Genomic DNA, 26,439 nt, shown 5'->3' with positions numbered 1-26,439 from the left:
GGTGGTTCATGAGTTTCCGGTCATTTGGTAGATGAAGTTGATCCATAGGGCAGCTACATTAAGCTGTCATTAAGTATATGAAGACTTATAGACCTCAATATGTATACTCTGGAAGTAAGGCGGGAAAGGGGACAAAGTTTGTCCCTGTCCCCACCCATCCTTCAAACTGCATCCCCATCCCCACAAGCTCTGACCCCCATCTGCACAAGCCTTGAACAGTTATGTAGTACAACACTAGAGAGAGAAAAAGAGATGCATTTACTGCTGTACTGTGCAAAATATAAAGATACCAGGAATGATGTTAGGGGAGTGTGGCTAGGGCAGCTGCCCTTGGCCCCTGACCAGAGAAAGCCCCAAGCCTGTTGGATGCTGAAGAAAGTGCAACCTGGTAGTGGGCTTTTGGATCCCCCCTCAAATTTCTGCCCCCAGCCATGTCTAACACCAGCTCTGACAGGATGTACATTTCAAATCTGACATACTCATATCACAAAATAGAAAATAAAATTTTTTTCTACCTTTTGTTGTTTTCTACATTTTGTTTTTATTTTTCAAATCATGTTGGTCTCAGGCTCTGGTTTCTGCTTCCCTCTGTCTTCTCTTAACTTACTCACCAGGTTCTCCTGTCCATTTGACATCTCTTCTCCTCCATCTTCCATCTTTGTGTCTGTGTCATCCCTCACATTCAACATCTCCCTTCTCTGTGCCCCTATACTTTCCTGTCCAGTACCTCTCCTGTGTTCGTATTCCCGCATCCATCATCACCTCTCTATCTCCCTGTCCTCTCCTCCTGTGTCAAACATCACTCATCTATGTCCTTGTGCCTCCATCTCCCTTCTGTGTTCCTATTCTCCCTCATATCATTTCCCCTCTGTTTTCAGCATTGCTGCTCTGTGTCCATATACCATCCCCACTTAGCATCTCCCCTTTGTGTCCCTATCCCTATCTCTATGCCCCCCCATGCACATAATTTCTCCTCTGTTTCTGTAACCTCCCTGTGTCCAGCTTCTCCCCTCTCTCCCCCACACCTTCCTGCCCTCCTTCCTGCTATTTGTTTGGTATTTTTGACTCCCTCTTCCTTCATCCCCTTGGTCCGGCATCTCTTTCCCTTCCCTCCTCCTACCACGGGTCCAGCTCCTTTCTCATTTCCTTCCAGCCTCCCTCCTCCCATAGGTCCAGTACCTTTCTCATTTTCCTCCAGCACCCCCCCCCCCCCGCAATGGGTTCAGCACCTTTCTCATTTCCCTTCAGCCCCTCACCCTCCTCCATGGGTCCAGCACCTTTCTCATTTCCCTCCAAGCTCCCACCCTTATCCCATGGGTCCAGCATCTTTCTCATTTCCCTCCAGCCCCTTCCCATGGGTCCAGCCCCTTTCTCATTCTCCTCCCATGAGTCCAGCCAGCACCTCTCTCCCTTCCCGTCCTCTTCCACATGGATCTGACACTTCTTTCTATCTGCTGCTTGTGATTTTCTGCGGACGGCAGCAGTTTCACTCAGGCCAACTCTCAATCTTCCTTCTGCTGGGTCCTACACTCTACTGCAACTTCCTGTTTTTTTCTTCTAAACAGGAAGTTGCAGTAGAGAGGGTAAGACACAGGAGGAGGAAGACCACAGAGCCAGCCTGTGTGACTTGCTGCTATGCGCAGGAAAACGTAACTGACCCGCAGGGAGGAACAAGGCTTTTTACTGTACCTGCGGGGCGGATAAAAAGTTTTGTTCCTGCATCCGCAGTAATTCTGATTGGAGTGTTGCTGTTATCATGGGATTTACCTTGGTAAATCTGTGGTAATAGTAACCATGTCATTCTCTAGTATAAACATCTTCATGGCATTAATGTATAGGAGGTGAGCCTTTTTCAAATGAAGGAAAACACCGGAATGAGGGCATAGGATGAAGTTAAGAGGTTATAGGCTCAGGAGTAATTTAAGGAAATACATTTTTACAGAAAGGGTGGTGGATGTGTGGAATAGCCTCCTGCTGGTGGTGGAGACAGTCTGTTGGAATTCAAGAAAGCATGGGGCAGGCACGTCAGATCTCTTAGGGAGAGGAAGAGAAAGTGAATACTGTGGATGGGCAGACTGGATGGGCCATTTGGCTTTTATCTTCCATCATGTTTCTATTACCAGTGCCTCACAGTTCCTCCATGAATTCTGTCCCTGGATCACCCTGGCACTAACCCAGGGGTGGACAACCTTGATCCTCAAGGGCTGCAACCCAGTTGGGTTTTTAGGATTTTCCCCAATGAATATGCATGAGATCTACTTGAATGCAATGAAGGCAGTGCACGCAAGTAGATCTCATGCATATTCATTGTATCTATTATGGTTAAAGACCACTACCATTATATGAAAATTCACTATACAATCTTAAAAATGTAATGAAATTCACTATACTATCTTAAATTCTAATAAAATTCACATACAGATCCTAAAATTGTAATAAATATCATGCAATTATGATATCAACCATATAAAATGCCAATCCTTATAACCACTATTATCGGTATTTGAAACCCCATTGAACAGTAAAAAGATGTTTCACGCCACTGTGACCACCTTGTCCCAAATTTAAATCACTAAGGACCCCTTTTACCAAACTTGCGCAAAGTGGGCTGGCGCTGGTATCAGCGTGTGTTTTACATGTGCGCAAGGCCCCCTTTTACTGCAGCTGGTAAAAGGGAAGTCTCGCCTTCCTGCAGAAATGGCTGTGTAGTAAGTAAAGCAGTTGTCGTGCAGCCATTTTGGGGGTGGAGCCCTTACCCCCACCCATTAAGGTGGCGGTAAATGGCTCCCGCGTTAACTCGGCGGTAACTGGGCAGTGCATGGCACGGCCTGATTACCACTGGGTACACTCCGGTGCTACAGAAATTAATTTTTGTAGCGCCAGAAATGACAGCACACTAGGGGTGGGAAGTACCACTGGACTGCTGCGGTAGCCAGGTGGTACTTCCTGTATAGCGAGCGGTAAGCCCACGTTGGGCTTACCGCCACTTAGTAAAAGGAGCCCTAAAGTTCCTTTGGTTGAATGCAGAAGTTCTCGCAAAAGTCTGTCTGATAAAGGATATGCAGATAAAATCCAATGGAAGTACTTCCAAATGTTCCTCATAGTGTGTGTAAAATCATCGTCTTTTCAAAATAGAGGTTATGAAAATCCTGAAAACCTGACTGGGTTGCTCTCCTCGAGGACCGAGGTTGCTCACACTTGTGCTATCCGGACACTCCTGTTGCAATCGGAACCAGTATTTAGTGGCACGTCCATATAAGTGTCACTGAATAATCAGTTTCCAGCCCACTCCTCAGTTTATAGGTTAAAATACATTTTGGGGGGAACATGGCATTCTTCATTAACGAAAAAATGAAGCAAAACTGTCTGCATTTCTTTCTTCTTATGTTATCTGATAGTTAATCTGTCATAGTTATGGAAAATATGAGTCTGATGTTAGCCACAGAAGATATAATCCAATTTTTCTGTCGACAAGCAGGGTTGAATTAGGCACATAAGTGGCTGATGTGTTTTTGCCAGTGCACCTTGGATTTGTTTCTCTTACAGCTAGCCCTGAGAGCAGGCAATGAAAAAGAGGAAGGTGAGACTGCAGATACAGTCGGCTGCTGTTCCCTGCGTGTTGAGCACATTAATCTGCATTCAAACCTGGATGGGAAAGAGAACGTGGTTGAGTTTGATTTTCTTGGGAAAGATTCCATCCGATACTACAACAAAGTGCCTGTGGAGAGAGAAGTAAGAGCTCCATAAATACATTTCTAATACTAGTTGGTATATTTTGAGAGATTAAAACTTTTTATTATGTGGGTTTAATTCATGCCTCTTCAGTAGTTGTTCAAGGTAAATTACATTCAGGTACAGTATACATTTCCCTGTCCCTGAAGGGCTTACAATCTTAAGTTTGTACTTGAGGCAAAACTTGGGAGTTAATTCTTTATAGATTGCTTTTTTGAGGGGAAGTGAAACATATTCAGCCAACCAAAAAGGTTTCTTTGAAATGTAATAGACCATTCTCCGAGGACAAGCAGGCTGCTTGTTCTCACTGATGGGTGACGTCCACGGCAGCCCCTCCAATCGGAATCTTCACTAGCAAAGTCCTTTGCTAGCCCTCGTGCGCCCGCGCGCACCGCGCATGCGCGGCCGTCTTCCCGCCCGAAACCGCTCGAGCCGGCCAGTCTTCTTTCGTCCGCACTCGGTACGGCTGTGTTTTTTGTCGTGTCGAGCCCCGGAGAGTCGACCCTCGCGCGTCCGTTGTTTAATTGACGTGTTTTTTCTTCGGAAAAGTTTTCAAATAGTTCGGAAAGTGCTCAGCAAACCCCCTTGGGTTTCGTTTGCCCCTTCCCGTATTTCCAGTCTTTGCCCCGGTAAGTTTTCTTTCGTCGTCGGGGTAGGCCTCTTTTAGGCCTCGGTCGAGATTTTCTCCCTCAAAGTTTTTGGTGCTCAAATTCGTCATTTCGGATTTTGATTTCGCCGGCGTGATTTTTCCGCCCATGACATCGAAGCCTTCCAGCGGCTTCAAGAAGTGCACCCAGTGCGCCCGGATAATCTCGCTCACTGATAGACACTCGTCGTGTCTTCAGTGTCTGGGGGCCGAGCACCGCCCTCAGAACTGCAGTCTGTGTTCCCTGCTTCAAAGGCGGACTCAGGTAGCGAGATTAGCCCAGTGGAACGTGTTGTTCTCGGGCTCTTCGTCGGCATCGGCACCGGGATCTTCGAGTGCATCGACGTCGTCAGCGTCCAGACCGTCTTCCTCGGCCGCCACTGCATCGAGTGCATCGAGGCATCGGGCCTCTGCATCGGCGCCAAGGTATCGGGCGACTGCATCGACGTCGGTGGTACCGGGACCATCGTCTGCTGATGTCGTCGGACGGTGGTGCATCGTCAGGAGTGCAGGTGAGGGCTGTCCATTCCCCTGCTGGTGGCGGTGAGCCTTCGGGTGGGTCTCCTCCTACCCTGAGGGCTCCTGCGGTACAGCCCCCCCCGAGACCGACCCCCTTCGGCCTCGGCCCCGAGGAAGCGACGGCTGGATTCTACGTCCTCCTCGTCGGTGCCGGGGAGCTCCGGTGACATGCTTCGGCAGAAGTCGAAGAAGCATCGACACCGGTCGCCTCCCACGTCGGCACCGAGAGCTCTGGGTCGCCGAGGGAGTCGGCACCCAGCAGGCATCGGCACCGAGAGGACCGCTCACCCCTCTGTTCAGGAGGTGTCGATGCGCTCCACTCTGGACAGCCCGGAACAGCCTCCTCGCCCGGAACAGGTTCTGACGTCGACGCCTGCATTGACCTCTTTGCCTTTCTCTGCAGCCAGCTCTGAACGAGAGCCTCCGGGCCGTTCTCACCAGAGATTCTGGGAGAGCTGTTGCGCCCTACCCCTCCGGTACCGGCGGTGCTTGCGCCTCCGGTACCGTCGAGCGTGGCGCCAGCTGGCCCATCGCCCGGGGTGAGGTCCCCGACGTCGGTACCGCGTGCGGTGCCGACTGCGGCCACCTCCCCGGAGGGCTCCCCGACTACGTCGGCGGAGGGAGCTTCGCCGATGCGGGCGAGGGAGTCTACCTCTCGACGCCCCCATCGTGGACGTGGCTACACCGAGTCGAGCCGGGCGAGGTTGCAGACACAGGTTCGTGAACTTGTGTCTGACACCGAGGGTGAGGCCTCGTGGGAGGAAGAGGAAGACCCCAGATATTTCTCTGACGAGGAGTCTGAGGGTCTTCCTTCTGATCCCACTCCCTCTCCTGAGAGACAGCTTTCTCCTCCCGAGAGTCTGTCTTTCGCTTCCTTTGTCCGGGAGATGTCTACGGCCATCCCCTTCCCGGTGGTTGTGGAGGACGAGCCCAGGGCTGAAATGTTTGAGCTCCTGGACTATCCTTCTCCACCTAAGGAAGCGTCCACTGTTCCCTTGCACCATGTCCTGAAAAAGACATTGCTTGCGAACTGGACCAAACCACTAAGTAATCCCCACATCCCCAAGAAGATCGAGTCCCAGTACCGGATCCATGGGGACCCAGAGCTGATGCGCACTCAGTTGCCTCACGACTCTGGAGTTGTGGATCTGGCCCTAAAGAAGGCTAAGAGTTCTAGGGAGCATGCTTCGGCGCCCCCGGGCAAAGACCCTAGGACCTTAGACTCCTTTGGGAGGAAGGCCTACCATTCTTCTATGCTCGTGGCCAAAATCCAGTCTTACCAGCTCTACACGAGCATACACATGCGGAACAATGTGCGGCAGTTGGCGGGCTTGGTTGATGCTCTCCCCCCTGAGCAAGCCAAGCCTTTTCAGGAGGTGGTCAGGCAGCTGAAGGCGTGCAGAAAATTCCTGGCCAGAGGGGTGTATGACACCTTTGATGTTGCGTCCAGGGCCGCTGCTCAAGGTGTGGTGATGCGCAGGCTCTCATGGCTGCGTGCCGCCAACCTGGAGAATAGACTCCAGCAGCGGATTGCGGACTCGCCTTGCCGTGCGGATAATATTTTTGGAGAGAAAGTCGAACAGGTGGTAGAGCATCTCCACCAGCGGGACACCGCATTCAACAAGTTCTCCCGCCGGCAGCCTTCAGCGTCTACCTCTACAGGTAGAAGATTTTTCGGAGGAAGGAAGACTGTTCCCTATGCTTCTGGCAAGCGTAGGTACAATCCTCCCTCCCGACAGCCTGCGGCCCAGGCTAAGCCCCAGCGCGCTCGCTCTCGTCAGCAGCGTGCGCCTCAGCAAGGCCCCTCGGCTCCCCAGCAAAAGCAAGGGGCGAGCTTTTGACTGGCTCCAGCAGAGCATAGCCGACATCCAAGTGTCAGTGCCGGGCGACCTACCAGTCGGGGGGAGGTTGAAAGCTTTTCACCAAAGGTGGCCTCTCATAACCTCCGACCAGTGGGTTCTTCAAATAGTCCGGCAAGGATACACCCTCAATTTGGCCTCAAAACCTCCAAATTGTCCACCGGGAGCTCAGTCTTACAGCTTCCAGCACAAGCAGGTACTTGCAGAGGAACTCTCCGCCCTTCTCAGCGCCAATGCGGTCGAGCCCGTGCCATCCGGGCAAGAAGGGCTGGGATTCTATTCCAGGTACTTCCTTGTGGAAAAGAAAACGGGGGATGCGTCCCATCCTAGACCTAAGGGCCCTGAACAAATATCTCGTAAAAGAAAAGTTCAGGATGCTTTCCCTGGGCACCCTTCTCCCCATGATTCAGCAGAACGATTGGCTATGCTCTCTGGACTTGAAGGATGCCTACACACACATCCCGATACTGCCAGCTCATAGACAGTATCTGCGATTTCAGCTGGGCACACGTCACTCGCCTCTGCGCCCAGGGTGTTCACAAAGTGCCTGGCCGTGGTAGCAGCGGCACTTCGCAGGCTGGGGGTGCACGTGTTCCCATATCTCGACGATTGGCTGGTGAAGAACACATCCGAGGCAGGAGCCCTGCAGTCCATGCAGATGACTATTCGCCTCCTGGAGCTACTGGGGTTTGTGATAAATTATCCAAAGTCCCATCTTCTCCCAGTTCAGAAACTCGAATTCATAGGAGCTCTGCTGGATTCTCGGACGGCTCGCGCCTATCTTCCAGAGGCGAGAGCCAACAACTTGTTGTCCCTCGTCTCGCGGGTGCGAGCGTCCCAGCAGATCACAGCTCGGCAGATGTTGAGATTACTGGGCCACATGGCCTCCACAGTTCATGTGACTCCCATGGCCCGCCTTCACATGAGATCTGCTCAATGGACCCTAGCCTCCCAGTGGTATCAGGCTGCTGGGGGTCTAGAAGACGTGATCCACCTGTCCACGAGTTTTCTCGAATCCCTGTATTGGTGGACAATCTGGTCCAATTTGACTCTGGGACGTCCTTTCCAAATTCCTCAGCCACGAAAAGTGCTGACAACGGATGCGTCTCTCCTGGGGTGGGGAGCTCATGTGGATGGGCTTCACACCCAAGGAAGCTGGTCCCTCCAGGAACGCGATCTGCAGATCAATCTTCTGGAGTTGCGAGCGATCTGGAACGCTCTGAAGGCTTTCAGAGATCGGCTGTCCCACCAAATTATCCAAATTCAGACAGACAACCAGGTTGCCATGTATTACGTCAACAAGCAGGGGGGCACCGGATCTCGCCCCCTGTGTCAGGAGGCCGTCAGCATGTGGCTCTGGGCTCGCCGTCACGGCATGGTGCTCCAAGCCACATACCTGGCAGGCGTAAACAACAGTCTGGCCGACAGGTTGAGCAGGATTATGCAACCTCACGAGTGGTCGCTCAATTCCCGTGTGGTGCGACAGATCTTCCAGGTGTGGGGCACCCCCTTGGTAGATCTCTTCGCATCTCGAGCCAACCACAAAGTCCCTCAGTTCTGTTCCAGGCTTCAGGCCCACGGCAGACTGGCATCGGATGCCTTCCTCCTGGACTGGGGGGAGGGTCTGCTGTATGCTTATCCTCCCACACCTCTGGTGGGGAAGACTTTGTTGAAACTCAAGCAAGACCGAGGCACCATGATTCTGATTGCTCCCTTTTGGCCGCGTCAGATCTGGTTCCCTCTTCTTCTGGAGTTGTCATCCGAAGAACCGTGGAGATTGGAGTGTTTTCCAACCCTCATCACACAGGACGAAGGGGCGCTTCTGCATCCCAACCTCCAGTCTCTGGCTCTCACGGCCTGGATGTTGAGAGCGTAGACTTTGCCTCTTTGGGTCTGTCAGAGGGTGTCTCCCGCATCTTGCTTGCTTCCAGGAAAGATTCCACCAAGAGGAGTTACTTCTTTCTGTGGAGGAGGTTTGCCGTCTGGTGTGACAGCAAGGCCATAGATCCTCGCTCTTGTCCTACACAGACCCTGCTTGAATACCTTCTGCACTTGTCTGAGTCTGGTCTCAAGACCAACTCCGTAAGGGTTCACCTTAGTGCGATTAGTGCATACCATTACCATGTGGAAGGTAAGCCGATCTCGGGACAGCCTTTAGTTGTTCGCTTCATGAGAGGTTTGCTTTTGTCAAAGCCCCCTGTCAAGCCTCCTACAGTGTCATGGGATCTCAATGTCGTTCTCACCCAGCTGATGAAACCTCCTTTTGAGCCACTGAATTCCTGCCATCTGAAGTACTTGACCTGGAAGGTCATTTTCTTGGTGGCAGTTACTTCAGCTCGTAGAGTCAGTGAGCTTCAGGCCCTGGTAGCCCAGGCCCCTTACACCAAATTTCATCATAACAGAGTAGTCCTCCGCACTCACCCTAAATTCTTGCCAAAGGTTGTGTCGGAGTTCCATCTGAACCAGTCAATTGTCTTGCCAACATTCTTTCCCCGTCCTCATTCCTGCCCTGCTGAACGTCAGCTGCACACATTGGACTGCAAGAGAGCATTGGCCTTCTATCTGGAGCGGACACAGCCCCACAGACAGTCCGCCCAATTGTTTGTTTCTTTTGATCCCAATAGGAGGGGAGTGGCTGTAGGGAAACGCACCATATCCAATTGGCTAGCAGATTGCATTTCCTTCACTTACGCCCAGGCTGGGCTGGCTCTTGAGGGTCATGTCACGGCTCATAATGTTAGAGCCATGGCTGCGTCGGTAGCCCACTTGAAGTCAGCCACTATTGAAGAGATTTGCAAAGCTGCGACGTGGTCATCTGTCCACACATTCACATCTCATTACTGCCTGCAGCAGGATACCCGACGCGACAGTCGGTTCGGGCAGTCAGTACTTCAGAACCTGTTTGGGCTTTAGGATCCAACTCCACCCCCCGAGGGCCCTGTTTGTTCTGTTCCAGGCTGCACTCTCAGTTAGTTGGTAAATTTTTTAGGTCAATCTCAGTTCTGTCCTCGCCGTTGCGAGGCCCAATTGACCATGGTTGTTGTTTTGAGTGAGCCTGGGGGCTAGGGATACCCCATCAGTGAGAACAAGCAGCCTGCTTGTCCTCGGAGAAAGCGAATGCTACATACCTGTAGAAGGTATTCTCCGAGGACAGCAGGCTGATTGTTCTCACAAACCCGCCCGCCTCCCCTTTGGAGTTGTGTCTTCCCTTGTATTGTCTTGCTACATACTGGACTGGCCGGCTCGAGCCGGTTCGGGCGGGAAGACGGCCGCGCATGCGCGCGAGGGCTAGCAAAGGACTTGCTAGTGAAGATTCCGATTGGAGGGGCTGCCGTGGACGTCACCCATCAGTGAGAACAATCAGCCTGCTGTCCTCGGAGAATACCTTCTACAGGTATGTAGCATTCGCTGCAGCTAATTGTAAGTGCTATAATGTCACCCTTAACTCTTTGGTTAGCTTCTTGCTTTTCTAGTCCTTCCTAGTCTTCTACTGCTCTTTGATGGGGAAGGGTATGTAGTACCATTGGAAGGAGCAGTTTTGTTTTTTGTGTGTTTTTCAGGTGCGTTTCACTCAACTGATAATGTCTTTTGGGGGGAGGGTATGTCCATGGTGTCTGCTCATTCATCCATATGTATAGGTTTGTTTCTGCAAATGCAAGCAAACTTTATGGATATGCCGGAAAACTGTGGGGTAATGGGGATGTCAGGCCTATCACCTGAAGATGAGTGGCAACAAAAATCAATGCTGTGGGACAAAAAAAAGTGAAAAGTTAGTGACAACATTAACATATTGACCCTCTACAACAGGTGGTATTGCTGCTTAGTGTACCGTACAGGATTCCCTTTCTGGTTAGCCATGGGATTGAGTTTTTTTTTGGGGGGGGGGGGGGGGGCCATGTGACCATCTGGGGTATACATCTGTCAAAAACTGAATAATCATGGTCAACACTCCAGTGTCTGTTTGATATTCAAATGGTCAATAGATTTCTGAGAGAGGCAAATACTAGCAGTGAGGGAAGAGCTGCACTCATCGCATGTGTATGTTGATGCCTCACTTTACCTACTATTACTACTACTCATTTCTATAGCACTACTAGATGTATGCAGCACTTTACACATTATATGAAGGTACTTTGTCCCTAGAGGGCTCCCAATCTAAGTTTTTGTACCTGGGGAAATGGAAGGTTAAGTGACTTGCCCAAGGTCACAAAGAGCTGTAGTGGGAATCGAACCCAGGTCACCAGGGTCAAAGCCTGCTGCACTAACCTTTAGGCCACTCCTCCACTACATTAGGTCAGTCCTACTTCTAGAATAGTCTGTTAGATGCAACCCAGACTTCTTACCTAAGACTATAAGCACAGAAGAGAACTTGCCAATACCATCAAGGGATCCTTAATACCACTTTCCATTCAAAATGTGGTTGATTGGCTGAACTCCATTGCACATAACAAAATTCTAGCCCTTTGAAGGGGTCTGAAGTTTTATTTAGAGGAAGCAACACTTTTCCAGGAAATCAGAGTAAAATGTCTTTCTTGTAAAAGGTGTTCTTTGAAGACAGCAGTTCACCAGTTTCCCAAACCCACTGCATTTCAGAGTTGTTCATCCACTAGTTAGAGCTATTATCTAGAACTAAGATGAACTGGAGGACAAGGGAAGGACAGTAAGTGACTTTAAGGCCTCTCATGAAGCCTCTAAGTATCTGTCCATTTGGTGGCAAGCATGGTTACATGACTGGCATGTGTGACTGATAAACTAGTGTCTTCATGGAACACCTCCATTTATACATTTATCATATGTAAATATGTAACCTATACTTAATCGCTTTTCACTCTACTTTTAAGTGTTTATGGCTCTTGCCACAGTGTAGTAGTCAGCAAATAACAAAGAACATGGTCTGCCAAATTCAAAGTGGAAAATAAAACAAAAAGGCAGACCTTGTAAAAGTGGAGGAGTGGCCTAGTGGTTAGGGTGGTGGACTTTGGTCCTGGGGAACTGAGGAACTGAGTTCAATTCCCACTTCAGGCACAGGCAGCTCCTTGTGACTCTTGGCAAGTCACTTAACCCTCCATTGCCCCATGTAAGCCGCATTGAGCCTGCCATGAGTGGGAAAGCGCGGGGTACAAATGTAATAAAATAAATAAATAAAATATAGTCTTTATTAATGAATTAAAAGCTCTCATAGGATCAATGTAAAATGCCCGACTTGGCTGGTGCAGCTGTTAAAATGTAGCAAACAATGCTCTGGGATCATTTAGAATTTTGTGTTTTGTGAAGTTTTTACATAAGTTTTATTGGGAACTAGTATTTCCATATCATCATGCTGATCAATCCATAGACTGGTGGGTTGTGTCCATCTACCAGCAGGTGGAGATAGAGAGCAAACTTTTGCCTCCCTATATGTGGTCATGTGCTGCCGGAAACTCCCCAGTATGTTCTCTATCTCAGCAGGTGGTGGTCACACACAGCAGCAGCTCTGGCTAGGCCTCCAAGCCTAATTTTTAGGTTTTGTTGAGTGCCTGGGGTTGAGGGCTCTTTTTGAGCAAGTGCAAACCTGGTGGCGCCAGGTCCCTCCTTTTCTCCCCCCTCCCGCTGGCTCCGTAAAAAAAAAAAAAAAAATTTTTGAACGTCCTTAAAGGCGTTTATTTCGACGTTTATTTAAACGTTTATTGCAGCTACTCACTGGGACACCAGGTCGTTACAGCTCGGAGCGGAAAGCAGGTAATTTTTACCTTTTTATAGCGGGCAGGGGGTTCCCCGATTGATCTCCACGTGGCCTATGGCGTCGGAGGGCGAGGGCGCAAAGAGTCGCTCCCCGGATCGCTTGTGCGCTTTTAGAGGGGATGCGGGGGTCTTAAAGCCTGATTCGCCCTTGTTGGGTGACAGTTTCGTGACCGATGAGTGTCCCGGTCCTTCCTCCGGTGTGGCGGTTTTTCCCGCCATAAACGCCCATCCCCCGCTGCTCGCCTCCGCCATCTTGGCCGGCCACGCGGCTCGGACGGCTTCTTCTTGGGCCGCCCTTGAGGTGGGAGACGTTAATGCCATGAACGCCCTTAATTTGGGCGACGGCACAAAAGCGGCTAAAGTTAAGCGCCGTTCTTCCCGCGCGGCTCCTTCGCGGAGTGTCGCGCCAGACGCCATCTTGGATGCGCAGCATGTCTCTCCCCCGCTCTTGCGAGCGCCGGTTGAGGGTGCGTCTAGGGCTGTAGCCCAGGCTGCGGAAGTGCACAGTCTGGGGGGTTTCTCCCCCGAGTTTGTTTTGCTGCTGCATCAGGCCTTCCTTATGCAAAACGCTGCCCCTGCTCCCTCGTCTGGTAAAGAGGTTGAGGCCCCCGGAGGTAAACGCCCTCGGGTTGATTCCCAGGCCTTGGAGGACTTTGTCTCCTCCGATGTAGATGAGGGCAGCATATCTGAGTTCTCCCAACGGTCCTTTGCGGATTCCTTGGAGGAGACGGATCCCCGCTCGGATGGAGCGGATGACCCCTCTGCAGCGCGGCTCTTTAGCTCAGAGGATTTACCCAACCTGTTAGTGCAGGCCATGGGCATTTTGAAGATTTCCTCTCCGGAGGACGTCTCTCCCTCAGCCCCTGTTGGCTCTGCCATTATGATGGGGACGAAGCGCCCGCCTAGAACCTTCCACGTGCATGATGCCATGCACACCTTAATTTCGGCTCAATGGGATGTCCCGGAAGCGAGCCTTAAAGTGGCTAGGGCTATGTCCCGCCTCTATCCTTTGCCTGAAAGTGAACGTGAGGCCTATCTGTGGCCTACCGTGGATTCTTTAATCACTGCGGTGACTAAGAAAACGGCGTTGCTGGTGGAAGGTGGCACGGCCCTAAAGGACGCCCAAGACAGAAGATTGGAGGCGGCCTTAAGGTCGTCCTTTGAGGCGGCTGCTTTAAGTTTGCAGGCCTCAGTTTGCGGCTCCTATGTGGCCAGGGCGTGCCTGACTATGGTGCAGCGGGCTTCCCCCTCGGATCATTCCTTGAGGGCTGATTGGCCGGCCCTGGAATCGGGCTTGGCCTATTTGGCAGACTTGCTGTATGATGTCTTGAGGGCCTCAGCTAAAGGCATGGCTCAGACAATCTCTGCGCGGCGGTGGCTTTGGCTGAAGCATTGGTCTGCTGACCACGCCTCTAAATCCCGCCTGGCTAGGTTGCCTTTTAAAGGCAAGCTGCTCTTTGGGGTCGAGCTGGACAAAATCGTGACCGATCTCGGCACGTCTAAGGGCAAGAAGTTACCAGAGGTCAGGGCTCGGGCTAGTACTCGCCCCGGTACCTCCAGAGGACGGTTTCAGGAAGCCCGTCGGTACCGCCCGGGCAGGTCGGGCTCTTCTGCCTCCTCTTCCTTCAAGAGGAACTTCTCCCCCAAGCAGCATTCCTTTCGCAGAGACCGCCGTCCCGGAGGTGCGCCCTCCGGTCCTCCCCCAGGGACTCGTACCCAATGACGGGGCCTTGGTCCACGCCCCAGTGCAGATTGGAGGACATCTGTCCTCGTTTCTTGGCGAGTGGACCACAATAACTTCAGACGCTTGGGTGCTGGAAGTCATCAGAGACGGCTACAAGCTAGAGTTCTGCCGACCCTTAAGAGACGGGTTTGTACTCTCTCCCTGCAAGTCTCCGGTCAAAGCTGTGGCAGTGCAGCAGACCTTGGACAATCTGATCCGCCTGGTGCGGTCGTTCCGGTGCCAGAAAATCAGCTTGGCAAGGGACGTTACTCCATTTACTTTGTGGTACCAAAGAAAGGAGGTTCTGTACGGCCTATTCTCGACCTCAAAGGGGTCAATCGGGCCTTGAAAGTTCGGCACTTTCGCATGGAGACTCTCCGCTCTGTTATAGCGGCAGTGAAGGCAGGGGAGTACCTGGTATCCTTGGACATCAAGGAAGCATACTTGCATATTCCCATCTGGCCTCCTCATCAACGCTTTCTGCGTTTTGCAGTACTGGGCCGACACTTCCAGTTCAGAGGCCTCCTGTTCGGGTTGGCTACTGCTCCGCGGACCTTCTCCAAAGTAATGGTGGTCATCGCGGCCTTCCTGAGGAAGGAAGGAGTACAAGTCCATCCTTATCTGGACGACTAGTTGATCCGAGCCCCCTCTTATGCAGAGTGCAGCAAAGCTGTGAACCGGGTGATTGCTCTTTTGAGCTCCCTGGGGTGGATCATCAACTGGGAGAAAAGCCAGCTGCGCCCAACTCAGTCCCTGGAGTATCTGGGAGTTCGATTCGACACCCAAGTGGGCAGAGTGTTCCTGCCAGACAATCGGATTGTCAAGCTTCAGGCTCAGGTGGACCAGTTCCTAGTAGCCTCTCCTCTTCGGGCTTGGGACTATGTGCAGCTGTTGGGCTCTATGACGGCCACGATGGAAGTAGTGCCCTGGGCCAGGGCTCATATGAGACCACTGCAACACTCTCTGCTGCAGCGCTGGACTCCGATGTCGGAGGATTATGCTGTGCGCCTTCCCTTGGACCCAGCAGTGCGCAAGGCGCTGAGCTGGTGGACGCAGACAGACAAGTTGTCTGCAGGAATGCCTCTGGTGACCCCGGAGTGGATTGCTTGGGAAGGACAGCGCAGGGGCTCTGGTTTCCTGCAGAGGCAAAGTGGTCTATCAACCTCCTGGAACTCAGAGCCATTCGGTTGGCGCTTTTGGAGTTCATCCCGGTACTGGCGTTGAAGCCAGTACGGGTCCTGTCGGACAATGCCACGGCTGTGGCCTATGTCAACCGCCAGGGAGGTACCAAGAGCGCCCCTCTAGCCAAGGAGGCCATGAATCTATGCCAGTGGGCGGAAGCGATCCTGGAACAGCTGTCAGCGGCCCACATTGCCGGAGTCATGAATGTCAAGGCGGACTTTCTCAGTCGCCATACCTTGGAGCCCGGAGAGTGGCAGCTATCTGCTCAGGCGTTCTTGGGCATCACGAAGCGCTGGAGCCAGCTGAGCCTAGATCTGATGGCGTCATCGGCCAATTGCCAAGAGCCGCGCTTTTTCAGCAGAGGACGGGACCCTCGATCCCTGGGAGTAGATGCTCTTCTCCAACAGTGGCCGACACAAGAGCTTCTCTATGTGTTTCCGCCCTGGCCCATGTTGGGCAGGGTGCTAGACCGGGTGGCAAAGCATCCGGGCCGGATAATCCTGGTGGGTCCGGATTGGCCCAGACGTCCCTGGTATGCGGACTTGATCAGGCTCTCAGTCGACGACCCTCTGCGGCTGCCAGTGGAGCAGGGTCTGTTACATCAGGGTCCCGTGGTGATGGAGGATCCCTCCCCCTTTGGTCTTACGGCCTGGCTATTGAGCGGCAGCGTCTGAGGAAGAAGGGCTTCTCAGACAAGGTCATCGCCACTATGCTGAGAGCGAGGAAGCGCTCTACTTCTACTGCTTACGCCAGGGTTTGGCGTACCTTTGCAGCGTGGTGTGAAGCAGGCTCATTTTCTCCATTCACTGCTCCAATTTCTTCAGTGTTGGCATTCCTGCAAGAAGGTCTGGAGAAAGGCCTGTCGCTCAGTTCCCTGAAAGTCCAGGTAGCGGCCCTGGCTTGCTTCAGGGGCCGCCTGAAGGGTGCTTCCCTGGCTTCGCAGCCTGATGTGGTGCGTTTCCTCAAGGGAGTTAATCACCTGCGCCCTCCTCTGCACTCGGTGGTGCCTGCGTGGAATCTCAACCTGGTGCTAAGAGCATTACAGAAGCCGCCTTTTGAACCCTTGTCGAGGGCATCTCTGAAAGACCTGACGTTTAAAGCAGTCTTTTTGATGGCTATCTCTTCAGCCAGAAGAGTTTCCGAGCTCCAGGCACTCTCATGTCGAGAGCCTTTTCTGCAGTTCACTGAGGCAGGAGTGACTATTCGCACAGTGCCTTCCTTCCTGCCCAAGATTGTTTCTCGCTTCCATGTGAATCAGCAGCTCTGTCTCCCTTCCTTTCGTAGGGAGGACTACCCAGAGGAATACTCTGCTCTTAAATATCTGGATGTGAGACGAGTCATCATCAGATACTTGGAAGTGACCAATGATTTCCGGAAATCGGATCATCTGTTTGTCCTGTTTGCAGGTCCTCGTAAGGGTCTGCAGGCTGCTAAGCCTACAGTGGCAAGATGGGTCAAGGAAGCCATTGCAGCGGCTTATGTGGCCGCGGGGAAGGTGCCGCCTATCCAGCTGAAGGCTCACTCCACTAGAGCTCAGGCGGCCTCGATGGCAGAGGCCGGGTCCGTCTCCTTGGAAGAGATATGCAAGGCGGCAACTTGGGCATCGGCCCATACATTCTCCAAGCATTACCGCTTGACTGTGGCGGCACGGGCGGAGGCCCGGTTTGGAGCTTCAGTGTTGAGGTCAGGGATTTCAATGTCCCGCCCTGGGTGAGTACTGCTTCGGTACATCCCACCAGTCTATGGATTGATCAGCATGATGATATGGAAGGTAAAATTATGTATCATACCTGATAATTTTCTTTCCATTAATCATAGCTGATCAATCCATAGCCCCTCCCAGATATCTGTACTGTTTATATTCTGGTTGCATTTCAGGTTCAAGTTTAGTCTTCAGTTACTTCAGGAAGACTTCGTGTTCAAGTTTTTTCAATTGGATTCTTCAAGAGTTGAGACGAGTTTGTGTTACAGTGAGCTGCTGCATTCCTCTCCCCTCCGTTTTACGGGGCTGGATTGAGACTTAAGATTCTGCCGGCAGTCCCTCCCGCCTCGTGCGGCTGTAGGGCAGCTTTGTACCCCTCCCGCTTCGGCGGTGTTAGGATCAGTCAGCTCCTCCCGCGGTTGTGGTTGCAGGATAAGCCAGATCCCCCCGCATCGGCGGGTGTGGTGTCCCTCCCCCGCTCCGCGGGGATGAGCTGGACGGATTCCCCTCCCCCACTTGTGTGGGGATGAGCTGGGTTAATTCCCCTCCCCCGTTTCGGCGGTGGTGAGCTGGACAGAGTGTCCCTTTGTGGGTGTAATTCTCTAAGTGCTGAGTCCTGCGGACGGAGCTTTGATATCGACATACTGAGGAGTTTCCGGCAGCACATGACCACATATAGGGAGGCAAAAGGATTGCTCTCTATCTCCACCTGCTGATAGATGGACACAACCCACCAGTCTATGGATTGATCAGCTATGATTAATGGAAAGAAAATTATCAGGTATGATACATAATTTTACCTTTAATTCTTTTCCTAAGGGGTTCACCAATCCTTCCAACTTGCACATTGGAGAATTTTTTTTTTTTTATTTCTGCAGGTGTTTAAAAATTTACGGCTATTCATGGAGAATAAGGATCCAGCAGATGAACTTTTTGACAGGCTTACAGTAAGTTTGAGATGTTTCATGATTTATATACTTAGATATCATTGCTATTGGAGAGCCTTTCCCTAGCGAGATGTTAGACTCAGTAGCTCAGGTGCACAGGTTTGGATCTATCATTTTTCAATGCTGAAGTGACACACTGTTTTATGCCTTTCTAATGCAAACAGTAGATTGTCCAAGAACAAGCAGACCAGCAGTCCTTTTTTACAGGTTACTTGATGGAGCAGTAATGACAGAACTTGAGTTTTTTGAAGTTCTCTATTGAACTTGAGCTGGATCTTTCTTGTGATGGCATTTGTTTAGTGCCCCTCAATTCAGTCCCTCTCCCCCCCTCCAAATTGATTCCAACAGATTTTTTTTTCCTTTGTAGTGACTATCCATAGTGAAAGATTTGCTTTTAAAGTGATGTTTCCTTGTTGGCCTCTCTTGGTTTGGCTTCTTTTTTTCCATTAAGATTTTATATTGATTTTTGTTTGCTTGAATCTTTTCTTTCTTTGTGGCCATGTTTTTGTACCACTATTGGTGACTGATTGGCTGTTTTTCAGAAATAGACAATTGATTTCTTTGTGGTAATTTTTTCATTGATGTCCTATAAAGAGTGGCTTCTACAAATGCACAGGGTGTAGGCACATTTAATATCTGTCACCAGGCTTCAAGATCTATACATGCTCCTCCTGATATTTAGTACTGTTTAACCATAACGGATGCTGACTGGTTAAATAGTGCTTAACTGGCTATCTACAAATATTTATCAGGGGATAACCAACTATTCTCCACTGAATATCCGAAGTTAGTGGCTGGCAGATATCCGGTTATATCACATGATATAACCGGCTATCTGCCAAATTTTAAAATGGTTTTGGCGGACATATTTGGCTGCGTCAAACCCTGATATATCTTTGACCAATTTAAAGATAACCGGATATGTTTGAATATCGACATAGCTGGTTATCGTCAAACCGGCTGAAAAAAACCCCAGATATTAAATGTTGGTCACTGGATACAGTCCAGCATTGACTATCAGGGTTCAGCACGGACCATGGGTCACAGCCCAGCTATCTCCTACGGTCTGAATATCAGGGCTGCTGTGTTTAGGTGCTAGATTATTTTTCATTATGTAGCTTCTCACACTATTTTAGAACCTGTGGGATAGTTGTGTCCATTAACGCAGGTGGAGATAGAGAATTGAAAACTGAGCCGAGATATATCTTTCTTGGCATCCAGTCCAGTTCCTTGGTATTTTCTATCTCCATCAGGCGGGTGGACACACTTTTCAGTCTCTGGTTGTGAGTGATTTGCTCCTGGTCCAGTTGGTCAAGTTCAACTGGATCCCAGTTGAACTTTGCGGGTGGCTTGAATCTGCAGCGTCATATGTGGAAGTCTTCAGATTCTTGTCTCTGGTGCCCCACAAATATTTCTTCCCTTCCTTCACCTTTCTCCTGTTTCTTGTGGAGCTGTTGGGGATCAAATGAGGTGAAACCCCAAGAGGAGCAAGTTCTTCAGCCACCATAGGAGGATGTGCAAGAGGTCTCCTTTGCTCTCCCCTTAGTCCTAGAGGTACTGAGACCTCTGCCGTGCTCTAATAAAGTCCAATATATGCAGAAGAGAAACATACAACTCATAGGACCACAGTATCAGCCTATTTTTCCCCACACAATGCAAGTGAATCACTTTGGCTGTTTAGACCCTCTCTAGGGATTTATGGATAGGAAGAGAAGCCAATTGCCCACCTGAAGTAGATACTGGAGCAATGTCAGCTGGGGTCAGCCACTCTGATCCTGGTATCTTGCCTCTCACTCAGATGTAAGCTGCTCCTGGTTGAACAGCAAGCCACACACAGTCACCAGTCGGCTTCAAAGACCAACGGAAGTACAGGCAGCAGAATGTCAGAGTTCAACACAGCCCATAAATCTTCAGGATAATTCCTTTCAGTGGAGGAAGGGTCAATAAGTTCTTCATGTCAGATACTTGTGTCCAAACTGGAAAGCTGGGTCTTAAACCCGGCACGGAACTGAGATGCAGATGACACCAGCTGAGAGTCTAGGACAAAACAGACCTATTCCTCTTTTGCATCCGACAGCTTTGTCAAGGGAAAAATCTTCGTGTACGGTTTCACTTCACACTCAGATAATGCAGACTGGGAACCTGGCTCCTGTCGGGAAATGTGTGGGGAAACGTATACCGTGGGCTAAATGCAGATAAGGGATACAAAGGAAGTACCCAATGTCACAGATTGAATGAATTGGCATGGGGAAGAGTGAAGATAAGTAATGCTTTTTCTACACTCATTCAAGTTCTTTGCATGAAAGAATAGTGCACAGTAAAAACAAACAAAAAAAGATTATGAAGAAATGTTGCATGAAGCAATTTTAAGTTTAATCACATAGGGAAGGATATTTGTGTGTAGCAAGATTGTGCACTATTGGCGGTCGGGGGAGTCTATGATTATATAGCGTCACAGAACAAAGGGTCGCTGTATGCGGGATACAAAATGCCTGAGTGACTTTATGAGACAACCCCTTATAAATTATTAAACATTTTTTTTCTTAAGAACATTTGTTTGTCCCACCAGTACAGTGTTGTGTATCTTAGTAACATAGTAGATGACAGCAGAAAAAGACCTGCACGGTCCATCCAGTCTGCCCAACAAGATAAACTCATATGTGCTACTTTTTGTGTATACCTTACCTTGATTTGTATCTATCATTTTCAGGGCACAGACTGTAGAAGTCTTGCCCAGCACTAGCCCTGCCTCCCCACCACCATCACCGCCTTCCCCCACCACAACGTTTACATAAAGAATATATCAGAATTTAAAAAAATGTCCAGTTTTTATATGAGCTCAAGGAATCTGTCGTCCGCTCATTGGTGCACCACTACTCATGGAGTGGAGGAGCGGCCTAGTGGTTCAGGTGGTGGACTTTGGTCCTGGAGATCTGAGGAACTGAGTTCGATTCCCACTTCAGGCACAGGCAGCTCCTTGTGACTCTGGGCAAGTCACTTAACCCTCCATTGCCCCATGTAAGCCACATTGAGCCTGCCATGAGTGGGAAAGCGCGGGGTACAAATGTAACAAAAAAAAAATATCCAGGAAAAAAAAATACTGCTTCTTAGATATTGTTTTTGGCTTTTACTCCTGGGTCTTGTATTTTTAAAAATTCTAATAGCCAATATTCAGCTGCTGCAAGCCCTTGTCCCCAAGGGCGCGTAATGCATTCCTTAACACACTGAGGTTGTGTATCATTCAAATTATAGAGGTGGAGCATTGCCATTTGATATTTTGTTGTGATTTATATCCTAGAAATAAGCAGTGGATTTTCCCCAAGTCCATTTTAATAATGGCTTATGGACTTTTCTTTTAGGAAGCTATCCAAACCTTTTTTAAACCCGGCTAAGCTAATGAATTTTCTCCGATTCATTTTAAATTTACTACTTTGTAGCTTCATTACGTGTCCCCTAGTCCTAGTATTTTTGGAAAGAGTAAACAAGCAATTCACGTCTACCCGTTCCACTCCACTCATTATTTTATAGACCTCTATCATATCCCCTCTCAGTCGTCTCTTCTCTAAGCTGATGGGCCCTCGCCACTTTAGTCTTTCCTCATAGGGAAGTCATCCCATCCCCTTTATCATTTTCGTCGTCCTTCTCTGTACCTTTTCTAATTCCACTATATCTTTTTTGAGATGTGGTGACCAGAATCGCACACAATATTCGAGCTGCGGTCATATCATGGAACGATACAAAGGAATTATAACATCCTCATTTTTGTTTTCCATTACTTTCCTAATAATACCTTATACTATTTGCTTTTTTAGCTGTTGCTGCACACTGAGCAGAGGGTTTCAACGTATCATCAACGATGACAGCTAGATACCTTTTCTGGTCAGTGACTCCTAGTATGGAACCTTGCATTACATAGCTGTAGTTCGGGTTCCTCTTTCCCACATGCATCACTTTGCACTTGCTCACATTAAACATCATCTGCTATTTAGATGCCCAGTCTCGTAAGGTCCTCTTGTAATTTTTCACAATCCTCTGCGATTTAAGAACTTTGAATAACTTTGTGTCATCAGCAAAGTTACTCCCATCTCTAGATCATTTATAAATATGTTAAAAAGCAGTGGTCCCAGCCCAGGACCCCTTGGGAACCCCACTGTCTACCCTCCTCCATTGAGAATACTGACCATTTAACCTTACTGTCTGTTTTATATCTTTTAACCAGTTTTTAATCCACAATACAACACTACCTCCTATCCCAGGACTCTCCAGTTTCCTCTGAAGTCTTTCATGAGGTTCTTTGTCAAATGCCGTTTGCAAATTCAGATATACAGTATCTGCTGTCTCACCTCTATCCACATGTTTGTTCACCCCTTCAAAGAAATACAATGAGGTCAAATCAACTCTGAGGTTTTATTTTATTTTAATTTTTTTTCTCATATGCTGTCAGGCGACATACTCTCTGGTCTAGCAGCACGCAACGAAAGGAAAACAAAGTTTATTTTCATCTTTTGTTATGTTTTCCCCTCCTAGCTTATGAAAAAGCTCGGTTTTCCCTGTTTGCATGATAAGAAAATAAAAGCTTTTGTTTTACCACAAATCTTGTAAGCTCTGCTTTTACTTTATATGAAATACACATTTTTCTTATCAGTCACCATTATAAAGAACCATACCCTACGGTTGAAGTAATGGTATTCAGGGAAACACAAAAAATTGGAGTCTAGGATTATTTTCCTCCACAAGCCAGAATTTATTAATGTTTGTTTTTCATATTGTACACTTTCATTCTAGACCACAATTCTCAATAAACATCTTCAGGATTTGATGGATGGATTGACAGCCAAGGTGTTCCGAACGTACAATGCTTCCATTACTCTGCAGCAACAACTTAAAGAACTCACCAGTGGTGAGACCCGTTCTACTTCATCTTCCCTTACCATGCCAAAAATTAGGGAAATGGCTAGTTCTGTTCTGTAATAATGCAGCATATAACCAGTACCCACAAGTGTTATGGATTTGGCTCTTAGGGGTGAAGTTCCTATACCCAACAACTTAATTAGTTTTTATGGTTGGTGAATGTACAGGCATTTAGAGTGTGTCTAATTCACCCTTATCCAGATCTCAAAGGTCTTGGAACTTTCCCATCAAAACATACCATTGAACCCCTTTCCTTGTAGCACTGCTAACAAGATTCCAAACATGGGATGCCTTTCATATACCCTGAGACAGATAGCATATGAAATAGGAGGAATGGCCTAATGGTTAAAACATATGGCTTGAGAACCAGGAAAGCCATGTTTCAAATCCCACTTTTCCTACTCATTGTCCTTGTGACCTTAGACATGTTGGTTATCTCCTTTTGCCTCGGGTATCCTGTTTAGAGAAGGGACTTGCTGTACCTGAAGACTTGACAGTATTGTACAATGTCATTTATATTCAGAAATGCAACGCTATAAAAGTTAGTTATTACCATCTGTATGTAACCTTTCTATGTCTTTAATCCACATACAGAGAGTGGTGTTAACCATTTACAAACATGTCTTAGTTCCATAGCTGTTTCTGTGTGTACCTCAAAGTAATATTTAATGCCGGGACATAGCAGAATAACTAAGATCAGTATGCAGGATGAGGATTTCCTGATTAAAATACTACCAAAATATTTGTGAAGTCATATAAAATGAAGAAGGAGAAAAACTATTTAGATAATTTTAATGATTTAAGGGTGATACCTTATATCATTTTCCCGCATATGAATATCAATTGCCTTCCTATTTCTGAAATCTTTACATATGTGCAGTGGCAAAGGGTATAGTAGGTACATGGAAAAGCCTCAATGTTGAAGTGGCTGAAGCAAAATTGTTCGATATTTGAAGGCAGAATGATTATGATAAGCAATAAGGATTCATAAGCATGAAAAAAATGAGGGTAAAATAGAAGCTCAACTATGTGGTAACAATAGGTATTTTAAAAAATGCAGTGTTGTATGCCTATTTTCCTCTGCTGTCTTTTTCACAGTAACACAGTAAGGGCCCTGTTTACTAAGCTGGCCATTAACACTAGAGACACCCATAGGAATATATGGGTGTCTCTAGTATTAGCACACACTTCCAAAAGACTACTGCAAAATTAGTACAAGTTTCATAATATATTTGCTCTTTATTTACTTTTCTTAAATAACATTTATTCACTACATCCACACACACAAACTCACACTCTCTCATATACCATAAAATACAAATATATAGATATTCAAACCCTGAACAGTCAAGTCCATAAATGACTCTTTGACTGTGCTGTACTCAGCAAACCTTTTCTCTCTTCAATAAATCTTCTCCGTTCCAGTCCCCACAATTAGTCCAACATTACGATGTTCCATATATTTATATATTTATAATCCACTCATTGTATCACATCTCCATACTTGGGTGGCAATAATCCCCTACAGATGGTAAAAGGAAAGGTTTGACCAATACAGATGGTAAAAGGTTTGACCAGCAACAGGCATGGAAATCTAGTAGCCTGGAAGAGGTACATTGACGATGTGAGTTCGATTCCCGGCACAGGCAGCTCCTTGTGACTGTGGGCAAGTCACTTAACCCTCCATTGCTCCATGTAAGCCGCATTGAGCCTGCCATGAGTGGGAAAGTGCGGGGTACAAATGTAACAAAAAAAAAAAAATAAATGTGTTCATCGTTTGGTCAGGAACTGAGTGTGAGGCACGTGACTTTGTGGAGTACTTGAATAATTGCGATGTGAACATATTTTTTATTTCATTTATTTATTTATTGCATTTGTATCCCACATTTTCCCACCTCTTTGCAGGCTCAATGTGGCTTACAATACATGATTAGTGGAAGTATGTTAGAAAATCTTGTTCAACATGATAATGATGAAGCATGATAGTAGTGTTACAAGCAGATATAATAAAAATAGTACAGGATATATGTGGAGAAGTTGTGTGTATTCATATTGGTTGATCCTTGTGGTATGCCTTGTCAAAGAGATGAGTCTTCAGGAGTTTGCAGAAGCTCATTAGTTCGTGGATCGCCTTTAGGTTGCGCGGCAATTCGTTCCATAACTGTGTGCTCACGTATGTAAAGTTTGTTCTCCGAGGACAAGCAGGCTGCTTGTTCTCACGACTGGGTGACGTCCGCGGCAGCCCCCACCAACCGGAAAAAGCTTCGCGGGACGGTCGGCACGCAGGGCACGCCCACCGCGCATGCGCGGCCGTCTTCCCGCCCGTGCGCGACCGCTCCCGCCAGTTCCTTTTTTTCCGCGACTGGAGAGAGTTGTGCTTTGCCGCTCTCTCTGTTTCAGCCGCCGGAATTTTCGATCGCGTTTACGCGGATCGTCGCTTTGCTTCTGTTTTCGGTTACCGTACGGTTTCCTTTTTTTCGATTAAAAAAAAAAAAAAAAATCTGCGCGTGTGGAGCACGCACTCCCCTTTCCCTCGCTTCCAGCGGGGACGCCACATTGCGGCCTAGTGGTCGCTCGGTCGTTTCTTTTTTCGAGGTGTGATTTCAGCCACCATTGACGACTTTGACTTCGCCGACGCGATTTTTCCGTCGATGTCCTCGAAGGTCCCGAGTGGATTTAAAAAGTGTGGTCGCTGCGGCCGGCCGATCTCGCAGACCGACACCCACGCTTGGTGCCTCCAGTGCCTCGGGCCGGAGCATAATACCAAGTCGTGTTCTTTGTGTCTCGGTCTCCGGAAACGGACTCAGGTTGCGAGGCAAGTTCTGCGGGACCGTCTTTTTGGAACTTGCGCCGGCCCCTCGACGTCGACCTCGACGGCATCGGTATCGACGGCCGGTCCTTCGGTACCGGTATCGATGCCCGAGACATCGGCACCGATGGCAGCGACCCCAGGAGAACAGGTCCCGTCGGCCCGCCGGTCCGCCGGTGAGAGTGGGGGTGAGAGGCCGCGTGGGCAATCGGCCCCGGTCACTCCCTCAGCTCGTGGGCCACGGGACCGAACCCTGTCTGACCCGGTACCTCGAGACCGAGGGGGATCGACCTCCTCCTCCTCCATGCCCTCCGGCGCTGGTGACGGGCATCGGAAAAAAGATAAGAAGCGTCGTCACCGGTCGCCCTCGGTGCAGCCCGATGTCGGAGAGGAGGCGACGCCGAAGCGTCACCGCAGAGAGGAGCGGTCTCCGTCGGTTGTGGAGGGTACCGACGCGTCGGGGTTCCGGCACCTCGGTGCCGTCTCCTGGCTCCCAGCAGCTTCCGGCACCGACACCCCTACCGGCCCCACCGCCTTTCCCGGCAGCGGGCCTTGACGAGTGCCTCAGAGCCATCCTTCCGGGGATCCTGGAAGGGCTGATGCGCCAGGCTGTGCCGGCGCCGGGGGGTGCTTGCGCCCTCGGCGCCGATGACTGTGGCGCCGGCGAGCTCTAGCCCGGCGCCGGGCC

The 26,439-nt window shown here is 49.2% G+C and overlaps 1 protein-coding gene across 3 annotated transcripts in view; it reads left to right on the top strand.

Moving 5' to 3' along the window:
* The window catches only part of TOP1MT (DNA topoisomerase I mitochondrial), a 125,307-nt gene that overhangs the window by 59,568 nt on the left and 39,300 nt on the right, over positions 1 to 26,439 (top strand). For all 3 annotated transcript variants that reach the window (XM_030219799.1, XM_030219809.1, XM_030219819.1), the window contains exons 8-10: positions 3,547 to 3,732; positions 17,963 to 18,031; positions 22,817 to 22,931. In XM_030219799.1, coding sequence (XP_030075659.1) covers positions 3,547 to 3,732; positions 17,963 to 18,031; positions 22,817 to 22,931 — 370 coding nt within the window. The remainder of the gene's footprint in view (positions 1 to 3,546; positions 3,733 to 17,962; positions 18,032 to 22,816; positions 22,932 to 26,439) is intronic.

This window comes from Microcaecilia unicolor, chromosome 1 (genome assembly GCF_901765095.1).
Source record: "Microcaecilia unicolor chromosome 1, aMicUni1.1, whole genome shotgun sequence".
In the NCBI taxonomy this organism is placed as follows: domain Eukaryota; kingdom Metazoa; phylum Chordata; class Amphibia; order Gymnophiona; family Siphonopidae; genus Microcaecilia; species Microcaecilia unicolor.
The sequence above is the reverse complement of the archived record's forward strand: the minus strand, read 5'-3'. Positions and strand labels throughout refer to the sequence as shown.